The sequence below is a fragment of the Eptatretus burgeri genome, chromosome 4, assembly GCF_056783735.1.
Source record: "Eptatretus burgeri isolate ZD-2024b chromosome 4, Ebu_testis_v1, whole genome shotgun sequence".
Taxonomy (NCBI): Eukaryota; Metazoa; Chordata; class Myxini; order Myxiniformes; family Myxinidae; genus Eptatretus; species Eptatretus burgeri.
The window spans coordinates 69,754,286-69,771,611 of NC_140964.1; the positions used below are offsets into that span (position 1 = coordinate 69,754,286).

A 17,326-nucleotide genomic window follows, 5' to 3' on the forward strand; every position below is an offset into this window, starting at 1 on the left:
TCTGATGTAGATTTTGCTGATGACGCAGTCATCTTTGTGGAGACTCAGGATATCCTTATGGGGGCCCTCAAGGTGCTGAATGAGGAGTCAGAGCTGCTGGGATTATGAGTCTTCTGGGTCAAAAATAAGATCCAGGTTTTCAATGACATCTTGTGTGCTGCCATCTTGTCTGTACCTGTCTGTGGCGAGGGCGTTGATGTCAGAGAGACATTCACTTACCTTGGCAGTGATATTCAGGTCGCTGCATGTTGTGAGCCAGAGGTCGAAATATGTTTGGGTCGGGTCTGGGGAGTCATGGATTCACTGGATCATGGGTGTAGCACTGTCGGAACCTATGCAGGAGGACGAATGTCCAAGTCTTTAAGTCCTGGGTGCTTCGAGTCTTGCTCTACGGATGCGAGACTTGGACTCTGACCAAGGATTTCAAACAAATAATTAACTCCTTCGGTACCAGATCTCTTCAGAGAATCCCTGGCGATTGCTTGTCAGAATTTGGGTCCAACAAGCATTTGCTGAGACTCAGATGAGATTAGTTACCTGTATACTCGATGAGAGTGAGCTGCAGGTGTATGGACATGTGGCTCGTTTTCCTGACACTGATCCTGCTCACCATTCTCTCAGCGAGAGTGTCATGAGTGGAGGATGCCAACAAGCCGACCACATGCCTCATGGTTGCAGCAGGTTGATTGGCATTACAAGGAGATAGGATGGCCAGACGGAGGCCCCTGGAGTACCGGCGGAAAATGGACGAGGCGATGCTCCATTCATGAGCATGCTCCAAATAACTGACCTGACGACCTTCATGGAATAACACAGGGGTCGGGAACGTGTGGCTCGCGAGCCAGGTATGGCTCTTTTGATGATTGCATCTGGCTCGCAGATAAAATTGGAGTTTGAAACTTGGAAAGCCCAATATTTCTCGCAGAAGCTTTACCTATAGTTTGAATGGTGTCGTGCTTCATTCACGTGCAGGGCTGAACTTGGCAGAAGGAGAGAAGAAAAAACACCTCCGAATTGTCTGAAGCGGTTTTTGTTTCGTCCAGTCATGCGGCCGACGCGAGTAGTGATTTCGGTTCCTCCAATGACGTGCCGCCGCCGAGACGCGTCACGGAATTCATATCGACCAATCACGTGCCACCGCTGAGGCGACTCGTGATTTCGGTTCCTCCAATGACGTGCCGCCGCCGAGACGCGTCACGGAATTCATCTCGACCAATCACACGCCACCGCTGAGGCGACTCGTGATTTCGGTTCCTCCAATGACGTGCCGCCGCCGAGACGCGTCACGGAATTCATCTCGACCAATCACGCGCCACCGCTGAGGCGACAGCAACCCAGAGTCGGCCGGCTGCGCCGCACCTCTCGAGTATGTCAGCCCATGCGCAGGCCAGCCAGACTCACTTGGGTCAACATCTCCCTCTCTCTCATTTGCTCAAAGCTAACCCTTCGACGAAGAAGATGGCGAAAAGAAAAAAAGATGAGGAGTATCGTACATTTCAGGACGAATGGGCCGAAGAATTCGCCTTTGTGGAGAGAGCAGGTTCTGTGGTGTGTCTAATTTGCAATGACAAAATTGCATCGATGAAACAGTCGAATATAAAGCAGCACTTCGACACACGCCATGCTACCTTTGCATCAAAATACCCTGCGGGAGACAGCAGAAAGAAAGCGTGCCAAGAGCTACTGAGCAGGGTGCAAGCCAGCCAGCAGCAACTCCGCGTATGGACCCGGCAAGGTGACTATAATTCCGCCAGCTTTGCTGGATCTTTAGCAATAGTGAGGAACGGAAAACCATTCACAGATGGCGAGTATGCAAAAACGTTCATGCTGGATGTCGCCAATGAACGTTTTGATGATCTTCCGAACAAAGACAAGTTAATCAAACGGATACAAGACATGCCTCTGTCGGCAAGAACTGTTCATGATCGTACCATCATGATGGCAAACCAAGTGGAGGACATAAATACAGCGCCGTTCTTTTCCCTGGCTTTGGATGAGTCAACAGACGCAAGCCATTTGTCGCAGTTCAGTGTGATTGCAAGATATGCTGCTGGTGATACACTGCGCGAAGAAAGTCTTGCTGTTCTGCCAATAAAAGGGTCCACAAGAGGTGAGTATTTATTCAAGTCTTTCATGGAGTTCGCTCAAGAAAAAAATCTACGAATGGATAAACTTATCTCGGTGTGTACTGATGGTGCTCCGTGTATGGTGGGGAAAAACAAAGGATTTGTGGCGCTTCTCCGTGAACATGAAAATAGACCCATCCTAAGTTTCCATTGCATTCTACACCAGGAGGCACTTTGTGCTCAGATGTGTGATGGGCAGCTTGGCGAAGTGATGTCGCTGGTCATTCGTGTGATCAACTTTATTGTTGCCCGAGCCTTAAATGCTCGCCAGTTTAAAACACTGCTGGATGAAGTTGGAAATAACTATCACGGTCTGCTTTTGCACAGCAATGTGCGTTGGTTGTCAAGAGGGAAGGTGCTTAGCCGTTTTGCGGCTTGCCTGAACGAAATCCGGACTTTCCTTGAAATGAAAGGGATTGAGCATCCTGAGCTAGCCGAAACTGAGTGGCTCCTCAAGTTTTACTATCTCGTGGATATGACTGAACATCTGAACGAGCTCAACGTGAAAATGCAAGGCATTGGAAATACAGTGTTATCCCTTCAACAAGCCGTGTTTGCTTTTGAAAACAAGCTGGAGCTCTTTATCATGGATCTTGAAACAGGTCGTTTACTACATTTTGAAAAACTGAGACAATTTAAAGATGCATGCACAGCAAGTGAGCCCACTCAAAACTTTGATCTCCACCAGTTAGCTGGCTTCACATCCAGTCTCCTACAGTCATTCAAAGCATGCTTTGGAGAATTTCGTGAGCACACTCGTCTTTTTAAGTTCATCACCCATCCAAACGAGTGTTCACTGAACACAGCCGACCTGAGTTGCATTCCTGGTGTCTCCGTCAGAGATTTTGAAGCAGAAGTGGCTGACCTGAAGGCCTCAGACATGTGGGTGAATAAGTTCAAGTCACTGAATGAAGATTTGGAAAGAATCGCACGACAGAAAGGGAGTTGGCGAGCAAGCACATGTGGACAGAAATGAAAAAACTTCAACCCGAAGACGAGCTGATTATCAAAACTTGGAACGCGCTTCCTGTCACATACCTCACACTGCAGCGTGTGAGTATTGCTGTATTGACCTTGTTTGGATCTACGTATGCATGTGAGCAGTCATTCTCACATCTTAAAAACATCAAGTCCAACCTACGATCACGTCTAACGGATGAAAGCCTCAACGCTTGCATGAAGCTTAACCTCACCAAGTACCAACCAGACTACAAAGCCATCAGCAAATCCATGCAGCACCAGAAGTCCCATTAATGGTGAGTATTATAACAACATTATTTAAAATAATAAATTCAGAGGCTTATTATACTCACATTTAGTTGAATTCAGTCTTAAAATATATTATATGGCTCTCACTGAAATAGATTTCCAAATATTTTGCTTTAATGGCTCTCTGAGTCAAAAACGTTCCCGACCCCTGGAATAACACAATTTAAAAGTTATATTTTATCATCTTTTTCGACAAATCGAACCTCTGCCTTCTGATATTGCACCACAATTTTGCGGTTGTCGGTATAAGTAGCTTAGAGCTTTGGCTGTGAGTGAAACCAGGAGTGCAACACAATTAACCTTTATGAAGTCTGTGAAATATATTTAATTTGAGCAATCACCTTAAAAACTTCTCCTCTCACTGAGGACAGGTAATTTTGCTAGTAAGTTATATGTAGATGTGCAGTGCCTATAGAAAGTCTACACCCCCTTTCAAAATTTTCACCTTTTGTTGTCTTACAGCCTGGAATTAAATCAGACTTTATCACCAATATTTACACGTTGTAACTCACACTTCCAATTCAAAAACAAATTCTACAAACTTCAGAAAATGAATAAAAAACACAAAACTAGAATATCTCGGTTGGATAACTGTCCACCCGGCTGAGTTAATAATTGGTGGAAGCACCTTTGAGGGCAATTCCAGTTGTGAGTGTGTTGGGGAAGGTCTCCAACGTTGCAAATCTTGATTGGGGAATATTTGCCAATTCTTCTGTACGAAACTGTTCATGCTCAGCTAAGTTGTGTGGGGAACATTGATGGAATGCAACTTCAAGTCCTGCCACAGATTTTCAATTGGATTTAGGTCATGACTGACTGGGCCACTCAAGGACATCTATATTTATGTTCCTTAACCACTTCAGTGTAGCTTTGGCTGCATGCTTCGTGTCGTCATCATGCTGAAACGTGAACTTCCGTCCCAATTTCAGATTTCTTGCAGAGGGCAGCCGGTTTTCCTCTAGGATTTTTCTCTATTTTGCTCCATCCATTTTCCCTTCTATTCTGACAAGTGCCCCAGTCGCTGCTGATGAGAAACATCCCTATAACATGATGCTGCCACCACCATGCTTCACAGTAGGGGTGGTGTCCTTTGGGTGATGTGCTGTATTGGATTTGCGTGAAACATACCCTTTTGCATTTAGGCCAAAATATTTAATCAGATCACAAAACTCTTTGCCACATGGCTTCAGAATCTCCGAAGTGTTTTTTGTATACCTCAAATGGGAATCGAGGTGGGCTTTTTTGAGTAATTGCTTCCTTCTTGCCACCCTACCATACAGATCAGACTTGTGGAGTGCTTGGGATATTGGTTCCATCTGTACACAGTGACCATGTCTTTGCCATAAAGGCCTGGAGCTCTTTCAAAGTTGCCATTAGCCTCTTGGTGGTCTCTCTGGTCAGTCTCCTCCTTGCTTGGTCACCCAGTTTGGAGGGAGGCCTGTTCTAGGAAGTATCTTGGTGGTATCATATGCCTTCCACTTCTTTATGATTGTCTTGACTGTGCTCCAAGGGATATTCATGGCCTTTGAAATATATTTATACCCATGCCCAGACCGGTGCCTTTCCATAACTTTATCCCAGCAGTCTCTTGAAAACTCCTTGGTGCCCATGGTAGAATCTTTGCTGTGAAATGCACTACCCAGCAGAGGAAACCTACAGGAACAGCTGATTTTACTCTGAAATAATCAGAATCACTATAATATAACACAGGCGGAGGCCAATTAACTTGGTGTGTGATTTTGAATGCGATTACACCTGTGCTAATTTACAATTGCTAATATAAGGGGGGTGGGCACTTATCCAATCAAGATATTGTTATGTTTGTGGGGTAGATGGAGGAATTTCATAGAAAAGCTAGGATTGTATAAGAGTTGCTTGGTTCATGGACATGTAGGAGACATGTCGATGTAATTTAAGTCAGGAAACTGTGAGCTTAAGTGTTACGTGTGGCCACATGGGGGGGGGGGGGGGGCGGGGTGCTGTGTTGATTAGGTAGGGTTTAAGGATAATTTCTCCCAGTATGTGATTGCCCCAGTGACCTTTTGCTATGTGTTTGCATTTCAAGACCGGCGATAAAGAAGGACCACGTACTTAAGACGACGACAACCAAGCTGCACATCCAAGCAGGCAAGAAACTCCGCCTCCAGGAATGACAACCAGCAAACCACGCCTCTCAAGTGAATGATTGATGGGTGTGACCTCAGAGAGGAGGGGAGTTAGGATTGGAGTCGGGACACGAGAGAAGGAGCGGGACAAAAGCAAGTGAGGCAGGATCGGCAGTTGGAAGAGAAGGGCATTACTGCTGGCTTCCCCATGACATAGTGAAGACTGCATGATTCTAGTGTTCTTGCTGAGGCAAACTGGCTCGCGTGATGGAGCAAGACGCTGGCCATTGACTGTTAGCTGGGTAATGTGAGACCATGCCTCGAAGCCTCGTGTTGCGGCATCAGGGAAAAAAAAGACGGTGCCATTCTGCAGAGGAGCGGCGTCGGCAAGTGCGATCAATAAAGAAGTTGCATGGCGGTTTCTGAGCCCCGATGTCGAGTATCACCACCTGAATTTCCTCCTGTACGTTTCCCGCTCAGACAGCGGCTTGGCGCCATTTTTGTGCATGTTTTCACACGCAGTTACGACATGCTTTGGCGAATCCCAAACTTCAGAAACTCATCTCTATCTCTAGCAAGAGCATAGCAGGAAATGAGCAATTCAATCAAAGAAGGAAAATATTAATCCAGAGAAGGGCAGGAAACAGGAAGAAAAGGCAGGGTACTGAATTGTGCGACACTGCAATGCAGTACACTACATTGAAGAGATCAATCTCAGGTTCTTTCTGCCTTCTGGATTGCATTCCTGGTTCTGCAGTGTCTACGAGAGCACTGTTTCTCAAAAACCTGTCCATGGACCGGTGGAGGTCCACCGCAGAGCCTTTGCTGGTCAGTCTGAAATTAGATTAAAAAACAAGAACGGCACTCTGACATTGTGATGTTGACAAATATGCATCTGCCCACATTATAACATCATAATAGATAGTTGTAAAAAAAAAACTTAAATAAGAACCGTGATTGAAAGAATTAAATAATTCTGACTGCTAGACCATGTGTCCGATTAGGTTGAAATTTAAAACATATTTCCCAATCAAGATAAATGATATTTTAAAAAGATTTTCGTTAAAACCAACATGGCTGCCAGACCAAGTGACATTAAATATTTGTGAACACCCTGGTATTCCCAAAGCTTGGGTAAAACACTAAGTTTCCCCTCGATTTGTCAAGTGGTTCTGGAGAAGGTATGAATAGATTTTTTCTTCCAAAAAAAATAATAAATAAATAAAAACATAGCTGCCAGACCATGTGACCTATAATGTGAATAATTACAACATATATTCCCCAAGGTAGGAAATCATGTGTGTGAACTTTCGGATCGATCTCATAAGCCATTTCTGGAGAACAAGATTTTTGAACATTTTATTTTCAATCCAATATGGCTGCCAAACTACATGACCGATGACATCATAAATTTACCTTCTCCCTCGAAATGGGTGAGGGAACAGGTTTGTAAAGTTTCATGTTAATCAGATAAGTTGCGTTTTTCTATCCGTTATCTACATTATCCAAGATGGCTGTATGCAGCAATGGCGTGAGGAGGTATTTGTGAAGTTTCATGTCGACCGATGAAGCAGTTCAAGAGACAACTATAATATTTTCCTCCAATCCAATATGGCTGCCAAACCATATGACCTTGCAATTATTCGTGAACACCCAGGTATTCCCAAGGCTTGGCAATCGCGCGTGTGAAGATTCCCCTCAATCTGTCAAGCCATTCAAAAGAGGGTTTTTAAAGGTCAGGTAGGTATGGAAGCATGTGGCAGAACAGCGCGTCGCTGCGACCACTTTCCACCAGTACTCCAGGGGCCTCCGTCTGGCCATCCCCCAGGCAGATGCCAGGCCCATCCCCATCTCCTTGAGATGCCGGTCAACATGCTGCAACCACGAGGCACGTGATAGGCTCATTGGCCTCCTCCACTCACGAGACTCCCTCACTGAGAGAATCTGGTGAGCAGGATCAGCGTCAGGAAAACGAGCCACATGTCCATACAGCCACAACTGACGCTGAAGGACCATGCAGGTAACAAATCTCATCCGAGTCTCTCTCAGCAACCGCTCGTTGGACACAAAATCGGACAAGCAATAGCCAAGGATTCTCCGAAGAGACCCGGTACCAAAGGAATTAAGTCTCTGTCTCAGATCCTTGGTCAGAGTCCAAGTCTCGCATCCATAGAGCAAGACTGGAAGCACCAAAGACCTGAAGACTCAGACTTTCGTCCTCCCGCACAGGTACCGGCAGCGCCACACCCCATGATCCAGTGAGTCCATGACTCCCCAGGCCTGACCCAGACGTCTATTGACCTCTGACTCACAGCCAGCAGAGACATGAATATCACTGCAAAGGTAAGTGAATCTCTCCACGACCTCAACATCCTCACCACAAACAGACACAGACAGGACAGCAGCATCCAAGATGTCATTGAAAGCCTGGATCTTAGTTTTGACCCAAGAAACCCGTAATCCCAGTGGCTCAGACTCCTCATTCAGCACCCCAAGGCCCCCAAAAGGATATCTAAAGTCTCCGCAAAATCAAGGTCCGAGATCTTGACATTCCCAAACGATGCACCGCAGCTTGATCTCTCAGACATCCTCCCGAGAATCCAGTCTATACAAGTGCTGAAAAGTGTGGGGGGCCAGTACACACCCCTGACAAACTCCAGTAACAACTGGAAATAAGTCAGAGATGGTACCACCACATTTCACAGCACTCTCAGTACAAGAGTAGAGTTCAGACATCAGATCGATCAGTTTTGGTGGCACCCCACAAAGAGCAAGAATCCTCCGGAGGGCATCCCGATTCACTGAATCGAATGCTTTACAGAGATCAACATAGGCTGCAAGCAGCCCCTGCCGAATTCTCGTCTGCGTTGGGTGAGGACCCGAAGAGCAAGGATACGGTCAATCGTTGACCTCTTTGGTATAAAGCCTGACTGCTCTGGACGCTGGTGCTCAAGCAAATGGTGGCGAACCCTATCAAGAATTATCCGAGCAAAGACCTTGTCCGGCACTGAGAACAGCGTCACCCCTCTTTAGTTGCTGCAGTCTTGGCGATCACCCTTCCCTTGCCAGAGAGGAACAACAAGGCCCCTCTTCCAATCAGTTGGGATGATGCCTGTGTTCCAGGCAGAGCACAAAACTGCATGCAACGACATGACTGCAGCATTTCCACCAGCCTTGAGGAGTTCAGCATGGATGCCACAGATCCCTGGAGCTTTACCCAGTTTCAACCGGTTCACCGCAGCCCGTGTTTCCACAAGCGAAGGTGGACCACAATTGATTGGAGGGTCAGCAACAGGGATTGCAACACCCTTGATGTCCAACTCGACAGCTGGTGGATCAGACTAGTACAACCGCTCAAAGTAACTGGCCCAGCGGGCCTTCACTTCAGACTCCTCTGTCAAGAGCCTACCACTCTGCTCTAACTGCAGTGCTCTGAGGGATGGGCTTGGATGAACGCAATGCACGAATCCCCTGTAAGCAGGATGAGAATCACTTGACCACATGTGATGCTCTACCCCCTCACAGATTCCTCGCACATTGGCCTCCTTGCCCACCCTTAGTGCATGTACAGTTTTACGCCTCAGCTCCCTGAACAGCTCAGCTCTGCCATTCAGCCTGGCCCTGTGACTCTGGTCGATGGTATCCAGTGTCCCTCGAAAGAAAGTTCTTCTTTGCCCTGCGGTGAGTTCCAAGACATCCACCGACAACATCAAGGACGGTGGTCTTGAAGGCACTCCACAACTCTTCAGGACCCCCCAAAGCACCCAGACCCCCCAAATCTCCACTCAGCCTGTTCACAAACTCCTCAGCTACCCTCTCATCCTTGAGCTTGCCAACATCCAGCCGAGGCTGCGATGGTACCATTCTCCCGGATTTAAAGTGCAGCTTTAGAGTTTCTACAACAAGCCGCTGGTCAGTATTGAGGAACTGAGCACTCCGGTAGATCCTGCAGTTCTGGATCATCCTCCAGCGACCATCAACGAGGACATGGTCAATCTCCTTTGCCACACCGCGAGCGTTGGAACACCAAGTCCAGCGATGAGCGTGTGGGTGCTGGAACCATGAACCAGCTACCCTCAGTCCATGACTTCTTGCAAAGTCAAGGAACTCAGTGCTATTCTGGTTCATAGTTCCTGACCCATGGGGACCAACACATGTCTCATAACCATCCCTATCAATTCCAGTCGATGCATTGAAATCCCCCAATACTAGAAGTGTATCTCGTCTGGGGCACTGATCAACCACAGACTCGAGCGTGGCGCAGAATGCATCCTTCACGATTAGATCACTCCCCTCAGTCGGAGCATAGACAGAGACCAGGGAAATGACACCTAAGGAGTGACGAATCCTTAGTCTCAAAATACGCTCATTGACCGGTGTTACCTCAATTATCATTGGGGTCAGCTTATTGAACACAGCAACAGCAACTCCTTGAGTATGGTAACCATCAGAGCCACCAGACCAATAGGAGGTGTAACCACCCACCATGATCTTACCGCAATCCGGTCTCCGAACCTCAGAGAGTGCTGCAATACCGATGTCCAAACGCTTGAGCTCAGATGATAACAGACAGGTTATCATCCTCTCTTAGGAATAGGACATTCCAGGCACCCACCCAAAGGGACCGCCCTCAGGTTAACCCAAGGAGACCACCGTCTGGTGGACGACACCTCAGCACCACTCCGACACTCTCTCCCGCAATCTGACCCAGGAATGTTACCCCGTGGTTTCCCTCCTGTCATCAAAGATTGGGGGTCCCGAAGACTTTGCCCCAATCCCGTCATCCGGTGAGCTGCCCTGCGAAGGGAAGCTGCACAGGAGGTACTCCCAGAGTGGGTTTTCAGATATTTTTTGCGTTTTTGTGTTTTGCGGAATGAAGGGTTTTACGGTGGATGGAGTGCAAATCCTGCCACCAACCTCCTAATAAGAAGTAACCCAACTGCAGGAGGACGTCCGCAGACAGAGTTGGGCACTAGATATGGATGGCCATTGGCTCACAAGGAGCTCCTCCGCCCTTTAACAGGTTTTGTTTTTAATCCTGCTGGGTGTCCATATCCAAGCACCCTCCTCACCAAAAAACCTGGTGGGGGAGACGGTTTAGTCACCGACAACCCGACCATGGAACAGGTTAGTACAGTTTTACATGATACCTGCAGCAGGTCACAGATCTAACCTGACCTGACTGTCAAGGTTTTTTTTTTTTGTAACTGTCAATTTTTTTTTAAGGTTTTAGGGTAAATCCAATATGTCTGCCAAACCATGTGACCTACGTCATCAAAGGGAGCGAAGTTTTTGCCCCTCATAGATAAGTGTGCATTCCTGTAAAGTTTCGGCTTGATCTGTTCAGTCGTTTGAGGTTTTTTTTTTTAATATGGCTAATGAACCACACGACCAATGACATCATCAATATTTTTTGTTGACCAATTTATCCCTCTGTGATCCTCCAAAATTTTTATACTGATCAGGTAAAGCATTCATGTCAAATTTTGGCTGGGATACCATTTCACCGATGATGTTATAGTGAACAACACTTATTCCCCATCGGGTGTACTTTTTTCCATGGAGCAGTTTCGGCGATCGAGGTAAAAAGTTTTTCCATTTTTTTTCCAACATGGCTGCCACACCAAGTGACCTATGATGTCATAATTGTCATTAAAACATTGTATACGAGTAGTCACAGCTATGGTGGAAATTTCATGTCAATCAGATAAGCAGTTGCAGCGAAAATTAATTTGAAAGGGAATCACGTCTCATGGACGGACGGCCAACTACGTAATGCCTCCGCCGATGAAATTATTAATATATATATATATATATATACATATATATATATATATATATATATATATATATATATATATATATATAGTGTGTGTCTGTCAATTTTTAAACTTTTGAACCCTGAGCTCCTTGGACTTTCAGCTCATCCATCCTGTGCTCCCTGGAAAAAGGAAAAAAAAAAAAAAAAAAAAAAAAAAACAGAAAAGTTGAAATTTATTTGATTTCAGTTTTCTTCCTGTGAATGTTTTTATAGCCTCGAAATTACAAATTATTGATATATTGAATAATAGACTGGTCTCGATCAAATTAAAAATAATAATAAAATTAAAAGCAAGTGGCGACGGGTAGACCGGCCGCTCGGGTACATGGAGGTTTGAATAGTTGCCGGTAGACCAGCGCTTAGATTCAAAGGCTTAATAAAAAATAAAAATAAAAAAAACAATGACACCTCTTCAAGTCAATCAATGTGTGTGGAGCAGAATTCCACAAAATCCCAAACGGCTCACAATAGGTCACACGTCATGATATGAAGCTTAAAAAAAAAATTCGTAACACGTGCACAGAGTGGGATTTCCATTAATTTTCAGGACATCACTTCTGGGTCATTCTACCACAGTTCACCCAAGGGTTGTAACCCGACCCCCTCAGATTTGGCTAATTTTTTGCATGTATGTTACATATGATAGTCGATGTTCACATACAAAATTTTAGCTAAATCGGACTTGGGGTTGACGAGATATGACCTTGAGAACTTTTGAGCTTTTCGACTAATGTCGCGTTTCCAACAAAATTCAAACCCTCATATCTCAGCAACCCCTTGCCCTATCTCAATTATTTTGGTGTCGTTGGAAAGGTAATTGTCCATAGAATGCAAATCCAGCATCGGTTCATCGATCTATTTAAGTTAGGGGTGGATTATTTGTTGACCTGACATTTGACCTTGTCCTTGACCTTGAAGACCTCGTGACCTTGACCTGGCCTTGCATGAAAATGAAAGTTCATACTGTCTCCTACAACATATCAAAAAACTGGAGGGGCATTATTTTTTGTTCGAGATATTTTCCGCCAAAGTTGCAAAGGTCGTAAAAATGCAAACAAACCAAGCAAATGTCAGGTCAACAAATAATCCACCCCTAACTTAACTAGATTGACGAACCGATGCTGCATTTGTGTTCTATGGACAATTACCTTTCCAATGACACCAAAATAATCGAGATAGGGCAAAGGGGTTGCTGAGATATGAGGATTTTAATTTTGTTGGAAACGCGACATTAGTCGAAAAGGTCAAAAGTTCTCAAGGTCATATCTCGTCAACCCCAAGTCAGATTTACCTAAAATTTTGTATGTGAACATAGACTATCATATGCAACATACATGCAAAAAAATTAGCCAAATCTGAGGGGGTCGGGTTACAACCCTTGGTTGAACTGAGGTAGAATGGCCCTTCTGTTCCTTTTCAGAAATCGATGTTAATCAAATATTTGGCTCATCCTTGGCACGTGCTTTCAACTGAAATAAACGGGAGTACAAGCCAGCAAATTAAACAAATATTTAAATCTGACCATATAGTATGTCAAAGCAAGTACCTTCGTATCATTTTTTGGGGAACTAGTAAGAGTTTGTGGAAACGTTACAGAGATGAGGCATGTGATTAATCATGTAATGAAAGAGAAGAAAAGTTGGAAAAGATGAACAAGCCTTTGGCCTTCAACAGAAAATGCAATGCCACATAAAAAAGCGTAGGTTTATTCGAAGCGGGGAAGAGAAATGCCCCAAACCTCAGTGTGTTGTGTGAGCGGTGCGAGTCTGAGCAACGAAGCTATGAACCCTTCCAAAATGATTTGTCACCTTGAGACCAAACATAAAAGAAAAGCCTGTGGAATTTTTCCAAAGGAAGCGAGATGAAGTGGAGTCTCAACAAAACCTACAACATACCGCAACGACAAGTGAAGGAATGCTAAAAGCATCATATCTGCTGGCCAAATGCATTGGCAAATGCAAATCGCCATTTACAATAGGTGAAGGCTAAATAATGCCTTCAATAATACTGTAGATGCCTGCAATTCAGTCTTGGTTCATACAGCTGTGAAGAAAGTTAGCGGTCCTCCTTTGTCAAACGATACCATCTTACAGAGAATGACTGATATTGCAGAAGACATTGAATCCCAATGGACCGAGAGAGTGAAAGCATCACGCTGGTTTTCTCCACCACTTAAGATGGCCCGAGGTTATGTTTTCACCCATGTCTGCGTCTGTGAATGGGATATCTCAAAAAGTTGCGGACGGATTCAGACAAAATTTGGTGGAGAGGTTGGGTGTGTGACAAGGCCAAGATTAATCGATTTTAGTGAAGATCCAGATCTGAATGTTTCAAGTGATTCTTCACCATTGAGAGATGGGGTTGAAAATTATATGCAGCACAATATCTCAAAATGTTATGGATGGATTCAGATGAAACTTCACGCCAAAAGATCTACTAATGTCTCTGAACACAGCTTGTAACTAGAAGGGCACTCGGTAGAGCGCATACCTCCGCCAAGTAATGCCAGATCCACGAGAACATATCGGGCCCAATACATGTTTGAAATATCATGCTATACAGTACTATGTCGTTTTTAGCCCCATCTCTCAATGGTGAAGAATCACTTAAGAAGTTCTAGTCGTCGGATCCGGATGCGGATCTTCACCAAAAAATCTAATCAGTTCGTCCTTGTCACACACCGAACCTGTCCACAAGATTTCATCTGGATCCATCCACAACTTTTTGAGATATCCTACACACAAACAGACAGACAGACAAACAGGCAGAAAAGGGTGAAAACATAACCTCCTTCACCTTTGTGGCAGAGGTAAAAAGAAGCTCAAAGTCAGGAAAGAAAGTCGGGCACTATTGTTTTGACATGTTCCCATATATTTCATCCTCTGGCTGTTGACAGTAAAAACATCGATCTCACTCTCCAGAGCAAAATAATCTCATCCAATCGAAAATAAACTCTGAAAATTCGAAGAGTATTTCCACTCTGGACTGATTCACAGAAAGGAAAGCAATGGATTTGTGACCCATTCTCATCTATCGACACAGAGACTCACTGTTGCCATAATTAGAGGACAATTTGCTGGAGTTGTTAAGCGATAAGGGGCTGAAGTTAAAATTTCAAAACCTCACTTTACCTGCTTTCTGGATTAAAGTCAAAACAGAGTATCCAGAATTCAGTGAACTTGCAGTCAAAACCTTACTGCCATTCCATTGTACTTGCCTTTTCACCAACTAAACACCAAGTTTAGGAACAGATCGAGCATTGGAAAGATGCTCCAAGCATCCTTGTCAAACATTTATCCCCAGATTAAAAAGCTTGCGTCGACACGGCAGACAAAGAAATCTCATGAGGATATGTTGAATGAACCCATTAAGAAATAATAATAATAATAATAATCATAATAATAATAATAAATTAACTGTAATGTGCAAATGTCAAATAATAATGAGAGATAATGATCTTGTTCTTATACCTTTAATTATGTTTTTGTAAAAATGCTGCACTGATATCTGCAGTTCACCTTGGGAATTGAATGTGTGTACAAAGTAAAGCACTTGCCCCCAGCTCGACCAGAGAGACACATTTTAAAAAGAAATGACATTCATGTCAAAGTTGTCTTCTAAATTGTTACATTTCAACAGAAAAAAACAAAGTGTTAAATTATTTATTATTATCTGTGCTGAATAGGGTGAGTTTCAGATTATTCAACTGAATAAAACCCCAGTGTGTGCACATTCATTTAATTTCAAGCCTATGTGCACAAATCTAATCGTTCAAAAAAAAAATTGACAAAAATGGCCTGGACCTTGAAAGAGGTCCACGTCGGTCTGGGAAGGAAGCAAGGTGGTCCCCGGTATCAAAAAGGTTGAGAAACACTGTGCTAGAGCTAGAGGATACCATTGGAGTGGGTATTCCCAAGTGCAACTTTTCACATATATCACAAAAGTATGCGATCTATACAGATGAAAAGTGAAAAATAAAAATACTTTGGGTATGTTGGATTCATTATTGCCGCATGAAAGACCATGGTGATCAGAATGCTCTTCGCTCGAGTGGAGGAAAACAGAGCCACTGCTTTCCGAAGATCCACCTGTGACTGCTCGTGCCTCCAACAGCTGTGGAGTCAGGCTGAGTACAGGGGCAGGAGATGCCCGAGCAGTGGGGTTAGCTGCATGCACACCTGTTGAAATATAGTAGCAGAAACCATAATTGTGTCATAACCACAGCTTATGGGGAGTTATTAGCTAGAAAGCTGCCTCACTCCCTCCACAAAAAAAGTTCAGAGGATGAAATTACTCAATTTTTTTTTAATTCATTTTGAGGAAATAATTTATAGGAAAGAAAACTGCATTAAAATATTAGACAGTATGAGGCATCAAATATATTGTCGATTTTGGGGGCAGAAATGCTGCCAGGCTTGCTCACCCAATGAAGAAACTCTTTTGGGCAGCGGAGTACCGCAACGCAGCATTGCCACTCTGGGTTCTTCATGCATTCTGCCACGTGGTTCATTTTCAGGGGTGGAACAAGGCAATGGCTGAACCAGCACAGGGATGGTAGCCTGCAGTGAATTTGGAGAAGACATAGAGCAGGGACTTGAGTTTTGAATTGACATCTCCATCATGGATGTGCCACAGGTGTTGGATGCCAACGTAGAAATGTCCATGACAGAGGAGTAACAACCACCCAAAGGGCTCATTTTCAGAGAGAGGGGACCTTGCAAGGAGCTGATGTTCTCTATATTTGAAACCAAGAACTGCAAAGAACCACTTTCTGTAGACAACTGCATGCTCTGTGCAGCACAATGCTCATGAGACTTCTCACAAGACCTCTGACCCTGCCATCAAGTCACCCAAGGGGGAGGCAGATAGACAATAATTGGGATGTTTTCAACAATGAAAAAAATATATGCAACAACTTTTGAAATGAATAAATTATAAAAATAGATTCAACGATTAGGGCACTTAGAAGAGCGCATACCTCTGCCACACAATGCCTGATCCACGAGAACATATCGGGCCCAATACATTTTTGAATTATCATGCTATCTTATCGTTTTTAACCCGATCTCTCAATGGTGGAGAATCACTTTAAAAATTATCAGATGTGGATCCGAATTCTGATCTCCACCAAAATTGAATCATTTCTTCCTCGTCTCACACCCGTGTCCAACAAGTTTCATCCGAATTCGTCCACAACTTTTTGAGATATCCTACACACAAACAAACAAACAGACAGAAAGGGGTGAAAACATAACCTCCTTCACATTCGGTGGCGGAGGTAATAACTACTATGGAGGACCCTTGTTCAGTCACTGCAGCTCTATCATAAAGTAAGTAAGTCATCAGTAACTACAGCTCCATTATAAATAATACTTAAGGTGGTCACTTCGGCCAATCAGCCTATATTGCAGGCCGAATCGCTCCTTGACCACACTCAATTTGGTTTGTCCAAGGTTGATCAAGTGACATGCCGGATTCCTCCTCCACACCAAGCCACTCAAAGTGGTGACTACAGCGGTTTTCCACACTCAATGGGGGAGAAGTTGAAGCTTGGACGATAACCGTCCTGCAAAATCTGTCCTTTATGGGACTGAAAAACTGAACGGTTTTATCGTGCCAACTTGCATACTCAATGGAGACCATGTTCAATCATAGGTGTGTTTAATGAATGAGGAAGGGATAACAAGGAACAAGACAACATGACACAAATTATATTTAAAAGGGTGAAGGACGCACCGCGGGTTCTGTAATAGCAAGAGATCCTTTTCAAAGCAGATATTAATTGGGCCAAAACCACACCACAGGAGAGAGACCAGAAGAAGAGACAGTACTGAAAATACACCTTTGCGGCCCACTCAGTTGCCACCAAGTTCTGTTTGGAAAAAACGCTCTACTGCCCAGTCAGGGGGTCAGTGCACACCACACCCTTACAAGTGAGAGGTGGGAACCACAAACTAAGTCCACAAACTGGGTAAACCACACTTGGCACGCCACCCAAATGCACT

At 44.4% G+C, this 17,326-nt stretch overlaps 2 protein-coding genes across 9 annotated transcripts in view; one reads left to right on the top strand and one right to left on the bottom strand.

Moving 5' to 3' along the window:
• The window catches only part of MASTL (microtubule associated serine/threonine kinase like), a 73,730-nt gene that overhangs the window by 20,087 nt on the left and 36,317 nt on the right, over positions 1-17,326 (bottom strand). For 7 of the 8 annotated variants that reach the window (XM_085878582.1, XM_085878581.1, XM_085878588.1 and 4 more), the window contains 2 exons: positions 15,745-16,156; positions 15,306-15,499 (listed from right to left, as the gene is read on the bottom strand). In XM_085878582.1, the coding sequence (XP_085734708.1) occupies positions 15,306-15,499; positions 15,745-16,156 (606 nt within the window). The remainder of the gene's footprint in view (positions 1-15,305; positions 15,500-15,744; positions 16,157-17,326) is intronic. The other variant, XM_085878587.1, reaches the window with a different exon arrangement.
• The window catches only part of LOC147028301 (general transcription factor II-I repeat domain-containing protein 2A-like), a 132,050-nt gene continuing 116,688 nt past the window's right edge, over positions 1,965-17,326 (top strand). The window contains exon 1 of the mRNA XM_085878591.1: positions 1,965-3,382. Within this exon, the coding sequence (XP_085734717.1) occupies positions 2,134-3,102 (969 nt within the window). The 5' untranslated portion in view covers positions 1,965-2,133 and the 3' untranslated portion in view covers positions 3,103-3,382. The remainder of the gene's footprint in view (positions 3,383-17,326) is intronic.